General features: G+C 46.8%; 2 protein-coding genes across 2 annotated transcripts in view; one reads left to right on the forward strand and one right to left on the reverse strand.

Annotated features, from left to right (window-relative positions):
* The window catches only part of LOC135378069 (GTP-binding protein GEM-like), an 88,837-nt gene extending 81,234 nt beyond the window's left edge, over positions 1 to 7,603 (reverse strand). The window contains exon 1 of the mRNA XM_064610915.1: positions 5,844 to 7,603. Coding sequence (XP_064466985.1) covers positions 5,844 to 6,669 — 826 coding nt within the window. The 5' untranslated portion in view covers positions 6,670 to 7,603. The remainder of the gene's footprint in view (positions 1 to 5,843) is intronic.
* Positions 7,604 to 9,081: 1,478 nt separating this feature from the next.
* LOC135386982 (uncharacterized) lies at positions 9,082 to 11,171 on the forward strand. The gene is made up of 2 exons (XM_064616455.1): positions 9,082 to 9,996; positions 10,340 to 11,171. Exons 1-2 carry the CDS (start codon positions 9,113 to 9,115, stop codon positions 11,169 to 11,171), a joined length of 1,716 nt encoding a protein of 571 aa, XP_064472525.1. The 5' UTR covers positions 9,082 to 9,112.
* Positions 11,172 to 20,160: the final 8,989 nt, after the last annotated feature.

Consider the following 20,160-nt stretch of genomic DNA (forward strand, 5'->3'; position numbering starts at 1 on the left):
GCGCTCTAATCCGTTACCCCATCAGACTGTGCCCTGGTATACGTCAGAGAATCGGTCAAGCAGACCTCCTGTGAGTACAACAAAGCAATTAACTCACGCATCATGTACTGGGATTTGACAAGTTTCAGGAAGAATCCGAGATAACTCCTCTTTCAGTAATAGTACGCAACAGTGCAGCGCTTGCAGGGCTTGGAATCATTAGATTTTTTTAACATTGTTCGCCAGCTCCCGAAGTCCAACGACATGTTTGTCAATGTAGTTCCCAACACATTCCCTAACTTACTTTCATAGGCACATTATAAGAGGAGCCAAAGACAAGAACACATACTCCCGTTCGTGTCACTGTATTCGTGTCCATGTCTTTTGCTCCCTAGAACTGCGACCAATATTTAACTAGTAGTTTCTCTTAATTTATTCATCCAAGGTTATTACTTAGAGTTATTATTAGAGGACATGCGGATATCAGAGTGGCTCAAAATCGAGCGAGTTCCCTGTAACGTTGCGCAATATGAATAAAGCTCCGTATTCATTAGTTTGGAGCGAAGAATCTCCTTGGACAGGGATTCTCCTCTCTTTCAATAGAATCACTCTCTGAAACGTGTGCATAAAGGTTGGACACACTTTTCGAAAATGGCAACCAGTGCAGAGAAGAACGATTTATCGAAAGGCTCGTCGACTGATGAGACGCTGATGATGCGGCTGCGCTCCTGTATACGTCGTCCCTTTCTTTGTTCGCCCCCTTTAAAAAAGAAGTGCGGAAGAATAATTAGTGCAGCTTATGATGTGTAAGGGTCGCTTTCTTATAGCTGTGTGTCCAATTACCTCACTTAGAAGGGTACATCGTAGGTCTCGTTTCTCTGGAGGTCTCATAAAAAACAAAACAAAATATTCAGTGCCGATTTCGCGGTAAATGCGAGAGAAATGCGCTAGCATTAAGCGCCTTTTCCGGCCCATACTTGACTTCCGAGTATCCACTTCCGGTTGTCCACTTCCGGTCTAAACCCGACCTCCGGTTGTCCTCTTCCGGTCTATACTTGACTTCCGGTTCGACACTTTCGATTGCTATATGCAAGTCTATTTAATTAACCTCAATTAGCCTGTAATTACGGAATCTAATCTCTTGTATTCTTGAATTTCGTTTAATTCCCTTTAGTCATGTTTACTTGCTTTAATCTCTCAATTCCCCTTTAATTGCCGTTGATTGCCTTTAATTACATTTAATTACCTTCGGTAACCTGCGGTTACCTTTAGTAATCCTTAATTTCATTTAATCTTTCTCTTAATTGCATATATCTTGCATTCATTACCTTCAAACTCAACTTTCTCGATTTAATTGCCTTTAATTACCGTATTTTCCGGTGTATACCGCGCACTCGTGTATAACGCGCACCCCTAAGAATGGACTGAATTTGAAAAAAGTTCTATGTATAACGCGCACCGGTGCATAAAGCGCACCGCAATGTTGCTACAAGCTTCTTACTGCCACCAGTATACACAATAAACCTAGGCGGCGTATCATATATGCATAGGCTTTATTTGGAACACGTTTAGTCAAAGCCGTTAAACTCTGATGCAACAGAGCCGGTGTCATAGTATACTTCAGTCTCCTCTCCGCTTTCGGTTTCGCGTCCCTTCTCAATCACGCCAGCCGGGCGCGAAGTTCAGGGACATGAAAAGCCCGATTCAAGAACAAATTCGGCCAGTGCGTTCTCAAAACTGCGCAACGTTTTATATTTTTCTTTGTGGGTGTGTCCTGTTCCACCAATCTCAGACACTTTTAACCTTATATGAAGTCCAGTGCCCTTTCACCGGTTTTGTCAACTGACCCTAAGAGATTTGGGACAAAGCTACAGCACACCCTGGAAGACGCTAGAATTTGTACGCCACCGATCTGAAAAGGAACTCTGTAGGAAAATATTTCCGTGTATAACGCGCAGGACCTCTTCAGAGCACTTTTTTACTGTATAACGCGCGCCTTATACACCGGCAATTACGGTACCTCTAATTATCTTCAATTACTCTTACCCCTCTTACTCTTAATTACCTTCGACTACTTCAATTTCAAACCATTTACCTTCATTTACATTTCCCCTCATATGCTATCCCCCTTACATGTTCATATACCTCTGATTCGGTGAAGCTTCACCATCTCTCTCTCTCTCTCTCACACACACACACACATCTTTTTCCATTTTGACACTCCTAATGCTAACGCATTAAAAACATACACAAATGCAGATATTAGGCCGATGTACAAGAAATTTCATGTGATTGACAAACCTATACGGGGTGTCCCAGAAAACGTGTAATTGAATTCTAATAAAAAACTACGCCACCTAGAGTCATGTGGTCAACGGCATTTGTTCTTACTAGGATTTTGCCACCTCCTGATGTGCATGTCATGTAACCTAAGTTTAATCATGTAAATATTTGCGAAGTCAACTCAGAAATTTGCCAAGTAAGTATACTGTTCTGTGTCTTTCTAAATGTCATTACCTTCATCGCTATAGTGCTGTGAGCGATTAAAAACAATCGATACTCTAGCGACACCTGGGAGCAAACACAAAGCATTATACTTTCTGCGAGTACTTTACTGGTAATGGAATCTGAATCGGGTGAAATAATTGGAGTGTGAAAAACCCTATCCTATGCCATCTGAGTTCGACCGCGGTTTTCGACGACGAGCACGAGAATGAGAGACTGCTTCAATTGATCGAACAGTGTTTGAATTATTTGGAGAATTGCACTCTTAAAAATGAACTTCACCGCATAGCACGATCTTAGCCAGTAATCATCTCGAATGATATCGCAATCTGCCCTGATTTGTTGAAAATGGGAGGCGTACGCCTTTTTTGTGACACTTATGCAGTTCATAATTGTCACAGAAAAGGCGTACGCCTCCCGTTTTCAACAAATAAGAGCATGTAACGATATCATTCGCGATGATGGTTGTCTAGGAGCGTGCTATGCGGTGAAGTTCATTTTTAAGAGTGTATATGCGCGGCATGATGCGCACTGCTGCGTTTTTCAATAGCGATTCACTGAATTGTAGGCCACAACAGTTTTCGCGAATGTTCCACTGACAACATTTATCTTCACGTCCTTCGGACAGCGATGCCAATCCGCTTCGCAACGCGCACTGTCTTTTTCACCGGGAGTGCTCCATGGCGTGGACTAAAAACACCGATGCACGAGCTGAAGCGTCGTTCACTGCTTAGAGCCGAAGCAAGAAAGAGTGCGGTATAGTTTTGATTGTAGCTTCGTAACGGAATCAAAGTTTTGAATTATGATAACAAGTACGAAATTAACATACCGTGTAACGTAATTTGAAGTGAACTTGTTTTTGCATTTTAGTGCCCCTTTAATACGGTTTATCAAAAACTTGTCAAAACTGTAAGCTGCAGAATTGGGCGTTGCGCATGCGCAAACGAGTTTCCGATGAACTTTATGAAAAAGTTCGATTTTGTTCGAACTCCTGCGAACTCGTACCGCGGTGGTTCGCGACATCACTAGTTGAGAAATACAACACAGGACCTCCAGAATTCATCCCTCCGGGGACTCTTCAGTTTAGCGAGAATCGTTTTAGTATAGAGGCCGTTTTAGAGACTTCGTTTTCGCGAGCTTTGTTTCAAAGTATAATGGTTTTGGGAAGATGGTGGCGTCTTACCTTGTAGAGACTGGTGTTTTTGACGAAATACGTTTTGTGGATTCGCCATGGTTTGGTTGCCTCCGCCTGCTGGAGTACGCGCGAAATTAACAATCGCGAAGGCAACAATCAGTGTTATACAAACACTGATTGTTGTCGTCTTGACTGTTGATTGAGTGATTTGTAAAAGAAAAAAAGGAGATGTTAGCTTGACTGTTTATACGGCTTGACACGCTTTTTTCTTTATTTAAATGACCTTGGCACATACAGTGACGTGTCAATGCTAGCTACACATGACGTGTGTGTTTATCCAAACTGTTCCACTGGACCGACTTCATGGCTGACATAGTTAAAATGATGTTGAACAGCTAAGAAGACGTGTGTAAGTGCACAAAGGAAACGAAATACTATCCTGTATACACCATGCAGACATGTTTCTACAAATTTTCCGGAATATGCACGATTTCACTCGGAAGCGAAATTACATGTAGTTGAGTGAGCGCGTTATGTAAGCAGCGCTTAGGCAACAACCACAGAGCTGAAAGTCGTGTAATCACGCAACCCTATAATAGCTGTTTCATTACCAGAAACGTAACGGAAACGAAATTGAAACACTGGTATCAAAAACGGTAAACGGAAACGAAAATATTTGAATATAACCAACAGGGAAACGGTAACGAAAATACAGGGAGAACGGCAAGAAAGGAGGCGAACTGGTGGTACTGGATATCCATACTTTTTTTTTCTGTTGTTCTGTTATTGTTTTCCTGTTCTATCAGGGTACGAAATGGACGAAAATGCCTCCGTTACCATCTCCCCCTTTTTACTACGGCCTTTGCTTTGACTGCAAGTGTATGCTATCCCTTCTCATCAATGTCATCCCCAAGTGCTTTTAGTTTTAAAAAGTTGCACTCCTGCACATGAACATGTTGGTGGTACTTTCTCAGACACTGCAGAACCTGTGCCATTCTCTTGACGTTCTCCCGCCTGTCTTTTCCTCATCACAACACATCGTCAATGTAATTGAATGCATGACGTCTCGAAGTATTGGTGCATTTGCTATCTCGTACAGTAATTTTTTAAACCTGCAAAGTCCAAGGTGCGGATTCGAAACGAGTAGATCCTGTGAGCGTGTGTCTTGTTCTATAGTCGAAGTCGGGGTTTCGTTAAATCTGAACACCTTTCCCTCTGCGAAGGAAGTGATTATGTCGTAGGAAATAGGTACGCTTGTTCCATGAACCGATTATATATTTCGATAAGATACGGAAGTCTGCCAAGATATCAAAGCAACAGGTCACTTCGCTCAAGGACAGCAGCGTGGTCGTGGATGGACTTCGAGTATACAACAGCATGAACCAGAGAATTTCTCGACATAAATTCCAACTGCACAAGTTTGAGCAGCCACCGACGACCATCGCACCTCTCCAGCAACGGCAGACAGCTTATTCTAGAGACGGAAATGTCTCGGTATATCTTAGATATGTGGGGCCTAGTATGTGAAGCACTAGCGCTTTCCTGATCGACCTATACATCTGGTTTAGATGTATGCTCTGAAGCTACCTCTTAGAGCCGGTATTGACTTTTGCTCAGGGGCGTACCGACCAGCACATTCCATCTTTTATTAAACATGTTCATGTCTTCTGAGCAACCAGTTCTTGTCCGTACTAATACCTTCAACTACTAATCATGAATGACATCAATCCGTCATTGGAACTGACTCCCGCATTCTATTGTGACCAAAACCGATCCTGCGAAATTTAAAGACTCACGTGAACAGGAATATTGTGCGAGTTAGCTGCATGCTTCCTCTCTCATTTTCTTTTCTATTTGTTAACGTTCCTTCCTATATTTACCCCACGCTACTTTCTTCATGTAATGTGACACTCCTACGCACCTTTAAGGTATTCAACTGAGGAGAAACCTCCTTTCTACGAGACGTTGCTTTCTGCAGGGTACGCCGCCACACCGAGCTATGACATCAAAGTGCGAGGCACTGCTGCCTTTAACAAGGTCTGTTGAAGGCAGCACTGCTTGCCGAAACGTCGACACTATACCTCTGCAGTGTTAATGAACCACCTTGTGTTTTCCTGCAAGCTCTTTACCTGATTCTAATTTCTACGGTTCCATACATGCATCACAACAGGACATGCGTCTAATTGGTTTTATTCCTTCATGAAACTGTTTAATTCTGACTTACCTTGAGAGCATTCGTATGTGTTGGTGCACTCGGAGCTCATAAACTGGGTGACGAGCGCTGTTTTGCCCACCCCGACATCTCCGAGGACGACCACGCGACATTCTATGGCACTTCGGCAAGTGTCTGCGTCAGAAGAGGCCGTCGTCATCGAAGAATTTGTTGAAGTGACACTGTTGTTGCTCCGAGAGCGCTGTCGGTACATGTCGCCACGGTTTATAACGGTGCCCTTCGACGTGGTACTGAAGTGACGAAGCAGATAGAATTGATCGTCGGCGCCGCTGTCTGCCGATAGCGTGTTCAGAGTTGCCGGAGAGTGGCCGCGAAAACTGGCGCTGCTATGTCGCTTGCCAAAGTCTGAAGGCATGGTTGCCACTCGGGGTCGGAAGCCAATATCTTCAGGTGGTTGCGGAGATGACCTTCTCAAAGCTCGAAACGATTGTGACCTGACGTGGTGAGGGCTTTGCACCTGACACAGCGCCAGGTTTTTTGAAGAACGACGCAAGCATCGGCTGCTGGAGGACGCCATTGAGATGTCAGGTGACATTGGCATGCTTCCCATAAACCGTTTACTCATGTTCGGATCGGATCCAGAGGACCCGCGACGACCCTGGTAATACTCTGAGAGTTCCACTGGTGCACTACGAGAATCACAGATATGAGCTGGCGAATACGTGCTAGTAGGTTCTCTACAGTGAAGGGAGCCTCGGAGACGTCGCCACGAAACAACGGGACCTTCAATCGCCACTGGGATACTCGCTGACCGTCCACGAACTCCGGCAGACATTTGGTAATTATATTTTCCCGCACAAGGTTCATACGCTGCCATGTCGCAGAAAAGTACTATTTTCCCGCAGTAAGTAGTGACCTTTTCACCTAATTCGAACGGTTCTCTGCCCACGTGCTCTTCGACGACACAAGAAGGTTTGAATGAAAGCGACGCAAGTTTACCACAAGGAACGTTCCTCTAAAACGTAAACTAGGAAAAGCAATGGACCCCATGTTATGATCATAGTCTACCACATGTACGACACTTTTCTTCTTTAATCCTGCTTAAGGGATTGCTCATATGAGCTATATTATTCCAATTTTACAGAGCGGTTGCGAAGTAAGAGTTGCGAATAATTAGTGACGTCGTCTACAATTTTTCTAAAACTAACGAAGACTGACAGTTTGGAAATGAGAACCGTAGTTGCCAATAAAAGCCACACGCTTTCGTAATTTATGAAACCTGCTACCGACTGACCTACTGGGCTGTATGGAAAATATATGAAGTCGGCAAGAATGTATCAGCGTTTTGATAACTTGAGAAATGGAAAGCTAATTGGGAGGCGGCTGGTAATGGAGTATTACATAATACCACTGTCTGTATTATAACTTATAACGTGCCATACATAGAGAGAACACCGCAGCTTAATTATATACATCCCTCGGAAACAGTAAGTAATGGAGTTCCATATCATCGGTAGCAGACTAAACCCATGCAAACCACGGTTCGGAACTTCCTCCAGAACACCTGTAGCGCGCCACAAGTGACAAATACCAGAGCGAATTGTCAAATGTTACAGAAGCGCGACCATACATTCACAGCTGATGCAACTAGCTTACGTAATGTCGCGGAGACAAGGCGCTGCACACCGAATTCGCTAACGTGGACAGTGATATAAAATGGACTTCACCGCACGCTGTCCCTCCGACACTTGTACACATCGATGCACTGTATGAACTGCGTGAACTAAGGATCTTTCAGTCAAAAGCTCGCACGCAACCTGTGGATCACTGGTTGCAGACAACGCATTCCGCTTCCTTTATCGACCTCGGCTTGGACCACTGCGCAGGAGGGGCCGTCGGGTCGGTCGCGTGCGCCCTCGCACCGGTTGCGCATGCTACCTTCGACCCCAGGCAAGTCTCCAACACATCCGCTCGCGTAAAGTTGCACGCTTTCGCTCGTTGAAGACTCTTATTCAAATAAGGAGAATTTCAGAATGCGTAGAGCCGAAGAATAGGGCCGAGCACAGGAAACGGCGACTTCAGTGAACAACTCTACAGTGCTTTTGTCCTTGTCGGCGCGAACTGGGGGAGGTGGAGATACTTGTTGCATCCTCGGAGGGCGGGCGCAGCCGAGTTGTTGCTTCGTTCTCCCAATTTACATTCTTCCTTTCTCGCGCAAGGGATTTATTACTATTTTTTTTAAACATTATTTAGAAAACAGTTATCGTTTGTGAATGAGTTAGTTCTCTAGTAAGCTGGGGTTGCAGGCACATGCGTATCTTCCAGGTGATGTGTGTATGCGTACATGGTGCTCGCGGGAACTATGGACCGAATTTTACAAAAATAGGCAACTGTCTTCTTTTCTCTTTTTTTCAATTATAATAAATGGCGATATATTTATTCTAGGTCAAGAGGTCCACCTTATGGTCTCGCTATAGCAACCCTCTGTTCAGCGCTGTCCTCATTAATTTCGATTAATGAACTTTTTAATTTTGAAATATAGCATTTTGGCGTGATGACAACATTTGTCCCTTTTGGTGCGCTGATGCAGTTGCTGTTTTCAGAAAAAAGGATCGAGCGAGCTGCTCGAGGAAATGGCCTCCCGAAACACAGCAGTTTGGAAGGTCATTTTTGTCGCTCCACCAGAAGCGCACTTTATCGCTTACCCTTAAATGCGAAACAAAAAAGGCTGCAGCTCTTGTTCTCGATGCCGGTGACCGAACACGACAAAGAGAATACAGCTTTGCGACGTCACTTGTTCTCTTTCAATTCAGCGTCAATTCGCCTCAACCTATGTGATGCCGAAGCAACTTTTGGGAGTACGAAGGGATCGGTTGTACGTGGTCTCTGTTGGATAGGGACCGTGCGACACCTAGAGGGGGTGCGCTGTGTGAGATTATACAACCCGACGGACTCAGCCAAATAGCTCACACAGACGCACACAGAATTGGCACGCAAGGATCAGATAACGCGAGCCGACAGGCATCCGGTATTTTGAACACCTGTGGTCGCTCTTAGCGTGCTCTTAGCGCGCTCTCAGGTTTCCGGACGGCCGAGGAGAGAATCAGTTAGCGTCTCGGCCTCGAGGTATTAAGCACGAGCCATATGTACTCTTTAAGTAAATTGTTAAAGCAAACTGTTCCTCTGCCTCAACTCATATTCGGCGCAGTCGACCATGAGCCTTAGCCAGCCATTCAGCCACAACAGCAAGCCCTTTTGAAGCCTTATCACCGCCTTGCCAAGCATTTGATCTACACGCCAAGCCCCGCCGTTTCAACGCCATGCAAGGTATTGTTTGGGAACAGTTGGATGCTGCTACAATGTCGCGCTTCAGTGTAGAACTTCTCAGAGAAGAACTGGAGGCACGGAAGTTGGACAGTGCCGGTCCGAAGGATGAACTCGTGCAACGTTTGATGACAAATATTAATGCGCAACGTGAAGCGTCTCCGCCTCTCGAACAGACGTCTTCAACCAGCACAGGTGCCCCCGCAGTACAATTGGACCCCGCCACGCTACAAAACTTGTCAGCTTTGCTTCAGCATATGCCACGCCCGACGACAACTCTAACTACGCTGCCGGATCTGTCATCATCCATACCACAGTTCGAAGACTCACGGAAGCAAAATGTTAAAATGTGGTTGGAGGATGTTCGCCGTGTCCAGCAACTTGCGTGTTGGGAGGACGCTACGACCCGCCTGATTGCCGCAAGCAAGCTCAAAGGCGCTGCTCGTAATTGGCACCTCGCGTTTGGAAGCCAGTTTGACACTTGGACAACATGGAGCGCAGCTCTTCAAGAAACGTTTTCTCCGGACTTGACCCTGATCGAGTGGCAAAACCAAGTCATGAAAGTGACTCAGGAACATGGTCAGTCTCTCTATCAGTACGCTTTTGCGAAGCTACGGGTCATTGAATGCTGTCCCGTCACTCTCAGTGACGCGCAAAAAATTGACTACTTGCTTCAAGGTATACGTGAGCAACACATCTCCGCAGCCCTAGCAGCCAACAGGCCACAAACGGTCAAAGGCTTTATCACGACCTGTTGCAGTCTCGACAAATGTGCTTATCAGCAAAACAACGCAAGTCCCTCATCGTCGACATCTGCACAACAGAAGCCTGCCACACAGTCGCCTCGGACAACTAAGCCATCGGAACCATCAATACAAGCGTCAGTTTCCCAGCCGTTCTTCCCGTTTCTTTTCTTATTTTTCTTTTCTTCCCCTTTTCTCCTTCTTTCTTCCCCTTTTCTTTCCTTATTTTTCTTTCCTTCCCCTTCCCTTTTTGTTTGGAATAGCAAGCCGACCTTCGTCTGGCTGACCTTTCCTTTCTTTTTCTTAATAAACATATCCCCCCACCCCCACCCCAGCAGGCACAGCCTTGCTGAAGATAGCGATCGGTACTACTTCGGGTATCGTCGAAGCTGCCGTTTTGGAACATAATGTTCTTCCCTTCATCATTGGTGAAGATTGGTTCGAATCCGCACATGCCCGTCTCATCTTCGAACCCCCTAGGCCAGTCCAGCTCCAGCACGCGGCCTCTGGTGTGATAGTCACCGCAGCCCAGAAGCTAGCTCCACAAATGGCTAATGCCGTCATTCTGACGCACTCAAATTTCGCTGCACAAGTGCAAGTTGCGTCACCAGACTGCCTACAAAAAGACCCCTTGCCTTCACCAGACCAGCCACTGTGGCGGACTCTGGCTCAGGAAGCTCCGCCATTGCCTTCACATAATGCCAACGCTACGCCCTCAGCTGGCACTCTGCTCCTTCCACTTCATCCAGATCTTCCAGCAGCACACATAGGAGATCAGTTATCGACCAGCCAGCAGTCAACCATAACGGATATTTTGGCTCAACATATGGAGGTATTCGCACGCCATGAAGACGACCTTGGTCACTTCGCGGGTACGCAGCATCGCATCGACCTCTTGCCCAATGCCTTGCCATATAGCCGCAGCCCGTACAGATATACGACGGAAGACAGACAGTTCATTGAAAACCAGATAAAGAAGCTCTTGAACCAAGGCATCATACTTCCCGCCTCGGGACCATGGGCCTTTCCCGTCGTTGTAGTGTCACGTGGAGACAAAAAACGGCTTTGCGTGAATTACGCGCCGTTAAACGAGCGTACAATCTCTGTCGTGCACCCCTTGCCCATCATAGAAGACATTATCCAAGACGTTGCAAATTGCGCATATTTCGCAACAATGGACTTGAAATGTGCATATTGGCAAGTCAGCCTTCGCCCCCAGGACTACGAAAAGACAGCATTTATTACTCATCATGGCACATACATGTGGACACGAATGCCATTCGGTTTGAAGAATGCGCCGTCCACTTTCTAGCGCATCATGCAAACAGTTTTCCACGATCTTGCGCCTCGCCCGGACAAATCTGGTATAGGTGCAGTGCTTTCGCAGGTACACCACAACAAAGAAGTTGTTATCAGCTATGCCAGCCGCGCCCTCACGCAAGACGAGTGCAAACTACACAGCGACGTGTGGGAATGTATAGCCGTGCACTGGGCCATTACAGCAAAGTTTCGTCATTATCTCCTTGGCCGAAAATTCATCCTCATAACAGACAATTGGACGGTAGCATGCCTGACAAAAAGCGTAAAGCCTTCTCGCAGATTCACTTCTATGATAATGGATCTGGTTGAGTTTGACTTTTCAGTTCAGCACCGCCCAGGTCGGCAGAACGTGGTGGCAGACCACTTGTCTCGTTTGTCATGTGCTGCCACACAGCCCTCTCAGTCCCTCTCTACAATGCAACAGGAAGATCCTGAATACCACGCAATTCTTCTGGACCTTCCCGATGAAGAGGAATCGTCAGAGTTCAGCGTCATAGACAACATTTTGTACCGTCGCACTTCGCAAGGCGTATATGTCATTGTCGCCCCAGCAGCACTACGCCCTGTCATTTTTCAAGCGCTGCATGACTCTGCAGGACATTTCGGTACACAGCGAACACTCCAAAAGGTGCAAGCCCGCTACTGGTGGCCAAACATGGAACAATCAGTCGAAAGTTATGTGTCATCGTGCCAAACCTGTCAGCAGTACAATCGCCCGACATCACGCAATGTCGGTCACCTTGGCAGGATGCCGACGTCTGACGTCCCTTTCTCAAGCATTGCCATTGACCACGTCACCATGCCGCCCAGCTCGTCTACTAAGTACATTGTAAACGTCATTGACTTTGCAACTCGCTTCATTGCACCAGCTGCAGTTAACTCCACTTCAGCACAAGACGTTATAAAGCACTTGCATCAGGTATTTTATACCTATGGTACACCAGACCACTGCCTCTCTGACCACGGCTCAGCCTTTGAGTCGACAGAGTTCAAGCGTTTCATGCGACTCCACTGTGTAGAGCTTCACTACTCCACAGCATATCGGCCAGAAGGTAATGGCCTTGTCGAAAGAAGCAATGGGACTCTCCTCTCGGTCTTACGCAAAATCTGCGCTCTAGAACCCCTATCCTGGCCCAAGAAACTTCACGAAGCTGCCTTCGCTATCAACACCTCAGTGAACTCAAGCACGAGCTTCACTCCATTTCAGCTGTTGTTTGGCTATGTGCCTAAGATACCTCTGCAGCTCCATCGCCCCATTAAGCAATCGGACTTTGCTGAACGCATACTGGATGTTGCGACGCAACGGTCCGAAGCAGCCGCTAATTCCGAAGCAGCCCAGGCTTCACGGCAAGAAATCTATGACCGCAGCCACCGGCCTCACAACTTCAGTGTTGGTGACCTTGTGTGGGTCAAACGCCAAGTACCCATGCCCCATGGAAAACTGTCACCTCGTTTTAACGGTGTGTACCGTTTGGTGGAACAGCTGACCCCAGGAACTTTCAAAGTTCTTCGTGTGTCAAGTTATGGGTCACGACTCTTGAACCAGCCACGAACGGTGCATGTGTCACAGATCAAGACCTACAACCCCCCAGTCTCGCCAGTCGCCATTCCAGAGCCCAACCACGCCACACAACCGGCAGATCTTGGAGACACTCAGGCTTCTTCATTGCCTTCTCATTCGAGCAGCGAGCACCGCCCTCAACGTTCCAGGAGACGCCCATCTCATCTTCAGGACTATGAACTTTATTAGACTTTCGTACAGCATTTTGCACTTTGTGTCTCGACCACGAGACTTGGTCTTAAGCACCGGTGGGATGTGAGATTATACAACCCGACGGACCCAGCCAAATAGCTCACACAGACGCACACAGAATTGGCACGCAAGGATCAGATAACGCGAGCCGACAGGCATCCGGTATTTTGAACACCTGTGGTCGCTCTTAGCGCGCTCTCAGGTTTCCGGACGGCCGAGGAGAGAATCAGTTAGCGTCTCGGCCTCGAGGTATTAAGCACGAGCCATATGTACTCTTTAAGTAAATTGTTAAAGTAAACTGTTCCCCTGCCTCAACTCATAGCTGCTCCGTCGCGACAGAGCCGACAGCGGCGGTCTTGGAAGTATAAGACGTGATACCACGCCGCCTGTTCTATGCATTCTCAAGTGCAACCGCACTTTTGCTATTGCGACCGCCGTAATTAGAAGGGCTGATTTTAGAAGTGTGAATAATGTGGAACCTTTCAGGTACACGAACGAAGAGAAGGGAGACAAACTGCACAGAAGCAACCACCATGTTCATAACATATCTAACAGTGCGCAAGAAGACACAGCCACTCGCGTCTGTCTGTGTCAAAACACCTGTAAGTGATATGCGATCGAGAGGATGGTTATTTGATGTCTCACAAAATCCTAGCTTGCTAGCAAATACTAGGCACATTTCTCTGACTCCAGCCACTTGTGGCATCATGTTTTTGACTGAGTCTCATATTTCTTTCGTCCTTTTGGCACATCACTGCGCGCACTAGCTTCGTTACTGAAATCTACATCGTGCGTCCGCTTTATCCATACAAATAAACATGTGTGGTCACAGCACATTGTCTGAACTTCTGCTGCAGTTTTCCAATATATTCAGAAATAATAACGCCAAAGAGATCCCCAAAGAAGAAATATATATACATATATATATTAGTTTTTTCCTCGGCTACCGCCGTGCGGCACGAGGGTTGTGAAATGGTAGGTGCGTAAACACTAAACTGTTTGGACAACGTAGAACTTCCATTCTCACCGTGAGGTTCGTCAACCAAATTACCGGGAGCAATATCGCCTCTGGGCTCTAGCGATAAAACACCACGATGATTATTTCCAAATAAAGTTGCCGTTCGATCGGTGCATCTGAGGGTGATACAGTATCCAACGTCGTTTCACCGTCACGAAAGCGGCAACTGTAAATCATTGATCATTTCGCAGCTCATCATTCAGCTTCATCGAAATTAGAACAAAAGAAACAAAATATATTAGTTCATGTTGTGCACACCTCATGCAATGGTCGCATGTCATGCACGAACCCTATTCGCTGCGAGTCTAGTGCCCTCAGTGGCATTGGAAGCATAGAAATCACGAGAAATGAGACATCTGGTGCCGAGTGAAGAGTTCTTTTAGGTGGTTGCACAGTTAGCGGTGCAACAGTACCAATGCACAAAGAAAAAGAAGAAAAAAAAAGACGCTCTCACTTCACACAGAGGTGGCTACCCGACGTCTGTCACGTAAGGTTCCTCGTCCTCCAGAGGCCGCATCGCGGCGCCTCCAGTTTGTCGCACACAGAGCCGTATATTAAAAGGGAGTCTGGCCATTGGGAGGAGTCAAAAAAAGGCTCGACCTGTCAATCACAGTTTCGCTCCTCTGATTGGTTTGCTTTTTACCAAGGGGGTCGCCATGACACCATACTGCCACCCAAAATGGCGACGAAAACAAACACTGTGAAGCGGGGATTTCGTGACAAAAAATTTTCACAGACTAACCTGATTTTACGCTGCAAATGTACATCCTAATATAAATTTCTCGGAAATCAGTTTCAACTTATGCTCATCCATCGATATCTAACTGAAAATAATACGTTTTGTCGCCGGTGTTAGGCCTAGTGAACACGGCGATCACAACGAAATCATAACAAAAACGGCGCTGTGCTGTACAATCTTGTATTTAACAGCTGGATTTCATGGATATAAACATTCTTGCCTCTTATATTCCAACTATTCATGTAGATTTGTTTAAAAATCATACCGACAACAGAATGTGTCCCAGCAGGTGGTTCTGCCGGCAGCGGCACAACGGCAGAAGCAGATGACAATTCCCGACGTGCCTTACGCTTCCTAGGTGGCGCTTATCAAATTTGCACCAACAATCCACTACTTTTGCAGATTGCGAGAAGTATCCATTTCAATCCCATCCAATCCACTTGCCACCCAAAATGGCGCTGCCCATGTTGGATAGGGAGGCAAATAGTGAGGATAGGCTGATTGATAGCGCCCCATATTTCAAGACTTCATTGGTCGGAAAGCTGAAAAAGTGGGTGGAGCTTCAGGTATAGGCATGACCCATTAATGGCCAGACTCCCTTCTCTCACGGCTCTGGTCGCACAGTCTCTACACCTCTGCTATCTCGACGACATCGTTGTGTACTCCGCGACATTCGATGATCATCTAAACCGACTCTAGACCGTTTTAGACTTTCCCTCACGCGCTAGTCTGCAACTCAACGCAGGAAATGCTACTTTGGGTTCGACATTAAAGGAGCAATAAAGTGACCCCAACATTTTTTAATTTTCCGTTGTTTGGGCTTGCGCGGCCAAAAATATTAATCTCTGCAAACGATTTATGACTGAATCTCAAGCTTGGAGCGCGAGGCGCGCGCTGGAATTTCGGTTTTGCCAAGCGCGCTCACCGCCTGCTGGTGTTGTTGACGTTTCGCTGATGACGTAGTTAGTGGTTGCGGATCAGGTGACTGGCAGGCAACGGGAGAGCTGCTACATCGGAGAGCTGAGAGCTGATTTTTCTGAAGGTCACTGAAGAGGCGCAGAGCGAAGACTCCGCAGACAAACGATGTCACGACGGCGCTCCCTTGATGGCGCTGGCGGCTCCCTTATCGTTTTCATGTCGTTTTCATGGACCTTTTGTAAACTCCATTGCGCGGTGACCCGACCGAATTCAACGAAAAAAAATTGCATGGTGATTGATAGTAGTGTGCTTGATGACTGAAGTTGGGTTTCGAGCCACGTTCAATACCACGTACTTTATTGCTCCTTTGAGATCGAAGTCATGGGGCGCATCTTGTCCTAAGGAAGGAGTGTCGGAAGTTGACCTAATCTCGGCTGGTGTGTCGTGAGAAGGAAGAGTCGTGAGTCTTTGTCCCACAAAAAATGAGCAGGGGTGACAACGTCAAAGCCATCCGGATCTTCGGAAATGTATGTCAACGATCGCGAGTTGATGACGGAATCCACTTCGGTGATAACTGTAGAGACCACGCAAGATGCGTACTTGGTACAAACTCCTTACTGAGATAAATCTTAACCGAAGGCCACGTATCTACCTGTGACATGTTCTATTCCAGGCACGGGTCTGAATGCCGTGTCTCAGCCTCGTGCTCATGTACGTTGTCGTCCACTGTGGCGCCATCCGTTGTAGCGGCGGCAGGTAATTGTCCCGACCCTCCTCCCCCCTTTCTTTGAACAACATGTCCTACCCTAGAGCTGCAAGCGATAGGGTGGTTTGACAAGTCGCCCACTTCTGGTCTGTGTTACTGAAGGGACGTCCGACTCAGTGGGGTTCCTGGCATGCTGTCTCTTGGTTGCAGGTGGCTCTGCTCCCGTTTCAATTCCAGTTTCAGTCCGTATGATCGCGGTCGGTTAGGGACGTGGTGTTGGTGCGGCCGACAGCACTGTCCGGTGAGCTGCTGCCCCTGTTAGGACCTTCACGCGAGTATTGGGCATCAGCGGCTCGTACAGCTTGGGACAAAAGTTGTATTTGTTTCTTCATCGAAATTTCCACCGGCTATATATAAAGAAGAGATCCAATAAAAAACGGGTGACCGGCTATATACCCCTCTCCGAGTATGCGTGTCCGCTCCTGTTGGTGTCGCTCCAATGGGGAAATGCGACACCCCGGTGTTCCGTAAACTTTTGTCCCAAGCTGTACTCCTTCACTCGACGTCGCTTGTTGTAGTCATGAGCATCCGTGGCCTTCCAGCCGTCTCTTATAGACAATGTCGTCCTAAAGTTTGTGGCCAGTCTCAATGTGGAACCGCAGACCGAGGAGGTATGTTCAGAATTGTTCGACCGGCCAAGTGACTGCCACCCTCCTTTTCAATCTGCGTATAACGCTGTTCTGTTTCCGAGACTGTATTTGACGCATATGCGACCGGACGTCCATTGGTTTCCTGCAGAAGTACAACGGCTAAACCATACGCAGATGCATCCACTGACAAGGTATGTTTGGCTCGTGGACAAAGACTGGTGTGGTGGTAAGCGTTTGTTTGATGCGTTGGAAGGCTGAAAGACTATCCCTTTTTTTTTAAGAGTGCAGGTCCGAATGCCGCGTGCTCATGCACGTCGTCGCCCACCGTCGCACCAACCGTTGTAGCGGCGGCAGGTGATTACCCCCCCCCCCCAAAAAAAATAACAGTGACGAGTTCTTCGTGTTCGAGGGTGCTGCTGCCCAGGGTCTTGCGCAGGCAGATCTTTACCCTACCTAATAATCTCTCCCAGATCACGCCCCAGCAAGCCGCTCGCTCCAGAATGAAATTCCATGTGATCTGGTGCGACGTAAAACGATTTGTCACTTGTGGATCCTGAGACAGTCCTCACAGGGTGAGACCACGTGGCGCCCGTTTAAAGGTGCGAAAATTGTCCGAATACTTATGTAGCTCGTGGCACACTACCTCTCGCCAAGAACCTCTTCAAGGCTTCCATAAAATCTGCAGCTGTCAAGGATTTCGTGAGTTCTAGGTGGATGCCTCTCGTCACCGCATATGTAAAGACGAGAATGTAACACTTCTCCGGCACTCTATCTCAATAGGATTTGAAACAGAGCGCTCCCTCGTTGTCTGTGCAGGTCACCCGAAAAGGCGGTGGGAGTGATATTCGATCACGTGGTAGAGAAATAGGGGAGCCATGGTCTCCGCACAAGCGCGAGTCCTCGCGCGACGGCAGACCTGACTCTGGTGCAGAATCATTTTTATAACCTGGCGACTTTTAAAAACTGCAAAGAGGACGATACACGAGACTAGGAAGAAACACACACACACACAATTTCTTAAACACACAGTATTTTGTGCAAAGAAAGGGCTACTTGGCGGAGACTCCCCAAGGAAACCATTGAGATAACCACACATGGTAATTGCGTAAGAAAACCTTCCTTTATTCCTGTTCCACTGCTTCGGAGGTTTTTGAATATGTACCCCAACAACACAAGGCTGTCCTATGGATATTCGATGTACGTCAGAAGTTGGATGTTGGGATATCCTGGGGATAACGAGTTTCGTCCGATATATGTACGCTCACGGGTCCAAGTGAGAAAAAGAGGGAGTCCTCCGGGACGTCCGAAAGATCTCCATACGGACGTTAAGCGGACGAGGGAGGGACGTTTTATGGACATTTCTTCCAGCTAATGCCCCTAATAAAGCAGGCATCTTATATTCTTGATTTTAAAACACACATGCTGTATTACTAATGTGAATAATTTAATTAATCAAACAGAATTGTTGGACTACATTATAATGCTACGCCCAGAACCTCGCGGACTTCCCCAACGGTAACATCTCATTACGGCGGAAAGTCTCATTACGCCAAAAACCCTTTAATTTCCAAGTGTCTCATTATGGCCAAAATCTTATTACGGCCGAAGGTGTCTCATTACGGCCGAAGATGTTTCATCTCGACCAAAAAGAAAAAGAAGCATCCACTATATTAGCAATCGCTTCTCGGCTCTCATCTTTGGTTGTTCGCTTTGTGTCGGCTCGCTGACGTGTTGTGGGCACTTGCCAAGTTCGAATATTCTAAGAAACGCCACTATGCTGATTCTTTGATGTTCCGAAAAAGGAAAGGCGCGTTTATAGGGTACAATAACTGTAGGGAATTATACTCTCACAGCTACCGTCACTTTTTCTTGTGAGCTATGTTTCGAAAATGATGAAATTCGTGATTCCGGTTTGAGTCACGGCATGTTGTCCCTTAATTCTTAACAGTTGATCCACATAAACGGTGCAAAAAATGCTAAAGAAAGAAGGGAGGGGTGCATGCAAGCTGGTATGGACTCATGGTAGGGGACAGAGAGACACGGAACGAGAAGGAAGGACGACAAATTCTCAGAATTTGTCGTCCGTCCATCTTGTTTCGTGTCTCTGGGTCCCCTACCATGAAAAAATGCTAGTTTCACTAAATGTGTCACATCAAGCGCTTGAATTCCAGACAAAAAGAAAAAAAATAAAAGAAAAGAAAAAACGATGTCAGGGGCAAGCGGCGCAGAACACTGGATGTCTGTGGGACGTCCCAGAGGACTCCTTTCTCCACTTGCATCTGTGAGCATATACATATATATCGTGCGAAACTCGTTATCCCCACGATATTCCAACATCCAGCTTCAGTCGTACATCGGATATCCTTAGGACTGCCATGTGTTGTTGGGGCACCGATCACCGCGCATGTCCGCTTCTGGATATCCTGAGGATATAATTTCCCCGCTTTATTTTCTTCATCCACGCTGGATATCGGAGGGATATCCATGAGACAGACGAATCCGACCACGGATTTTAGGACATTAATCGTACATCCAGTGGATATCCGGTGTTGTTGGGGTAGGGGTTTGTCGTCCATTAAATTTTGCTGTGTTTGAGAAATTTTGTGTATGTGCGTATGAGTGTTTCTTCCTTGCCTCGGGTATCGTCCTCTTCGCAGTCATGCTCGAGCTAGTCATAACACCCTTCTACTCCTGACTTTGAAGGAGCCATATCCTTCTCTTAGTTCCGGCAAAGTTTTTTTTGAACTACCGCATACAGTAGTCTTATATGCGTTTGCATGACCAGGAGAACAGCATATGGGTGGTCCGCAGGGATGACGATGGGGTGCTTGAGATAATCAACGAGTCCCCTACACTGTAAACAACCTTCATCCTGAAAGAGGGATGCGTGCTGAAACCATTTATGGGCAGCAGGCTGGGGACTAACTGATTTCTGTGTAGTAGAAACTAGGTAGAAAGTAATCCAAATTGAAGATATCCTTTCTACAGTGATGAGCAGATCTTACTTGCAACATATATTCTTTACGCCTGCGTTGCCAAAAATTGATCTGCCACTTTCTGGTTGTGTAACCACAGACGATTAACGGAATCGCCGGACGAACTCCCTGGCCTGGAGGACGGTTGATCGGGAAGTGGCGGTCAATCGTCGTACTATGAGCAAATAGGCCGGCGTGAGGGTTTGACTCTAGCTAGGTAAG

Source organism: Ornithodoros turicata, chromosome 1, assembly GCF_037126465.1.
Source record: "Ornithodoros turicata isolate Travis chromosome 1, ASM3712646v1, whole genome shotgun sequence".
Classification (NCBI taxonomy): domain Eukaryota; kingdom Metazoa; phylum Arthropoda; class Arachnida; order Ixodida; family Argasidae; genus Ornithodoros; species Ornithodoros turicata.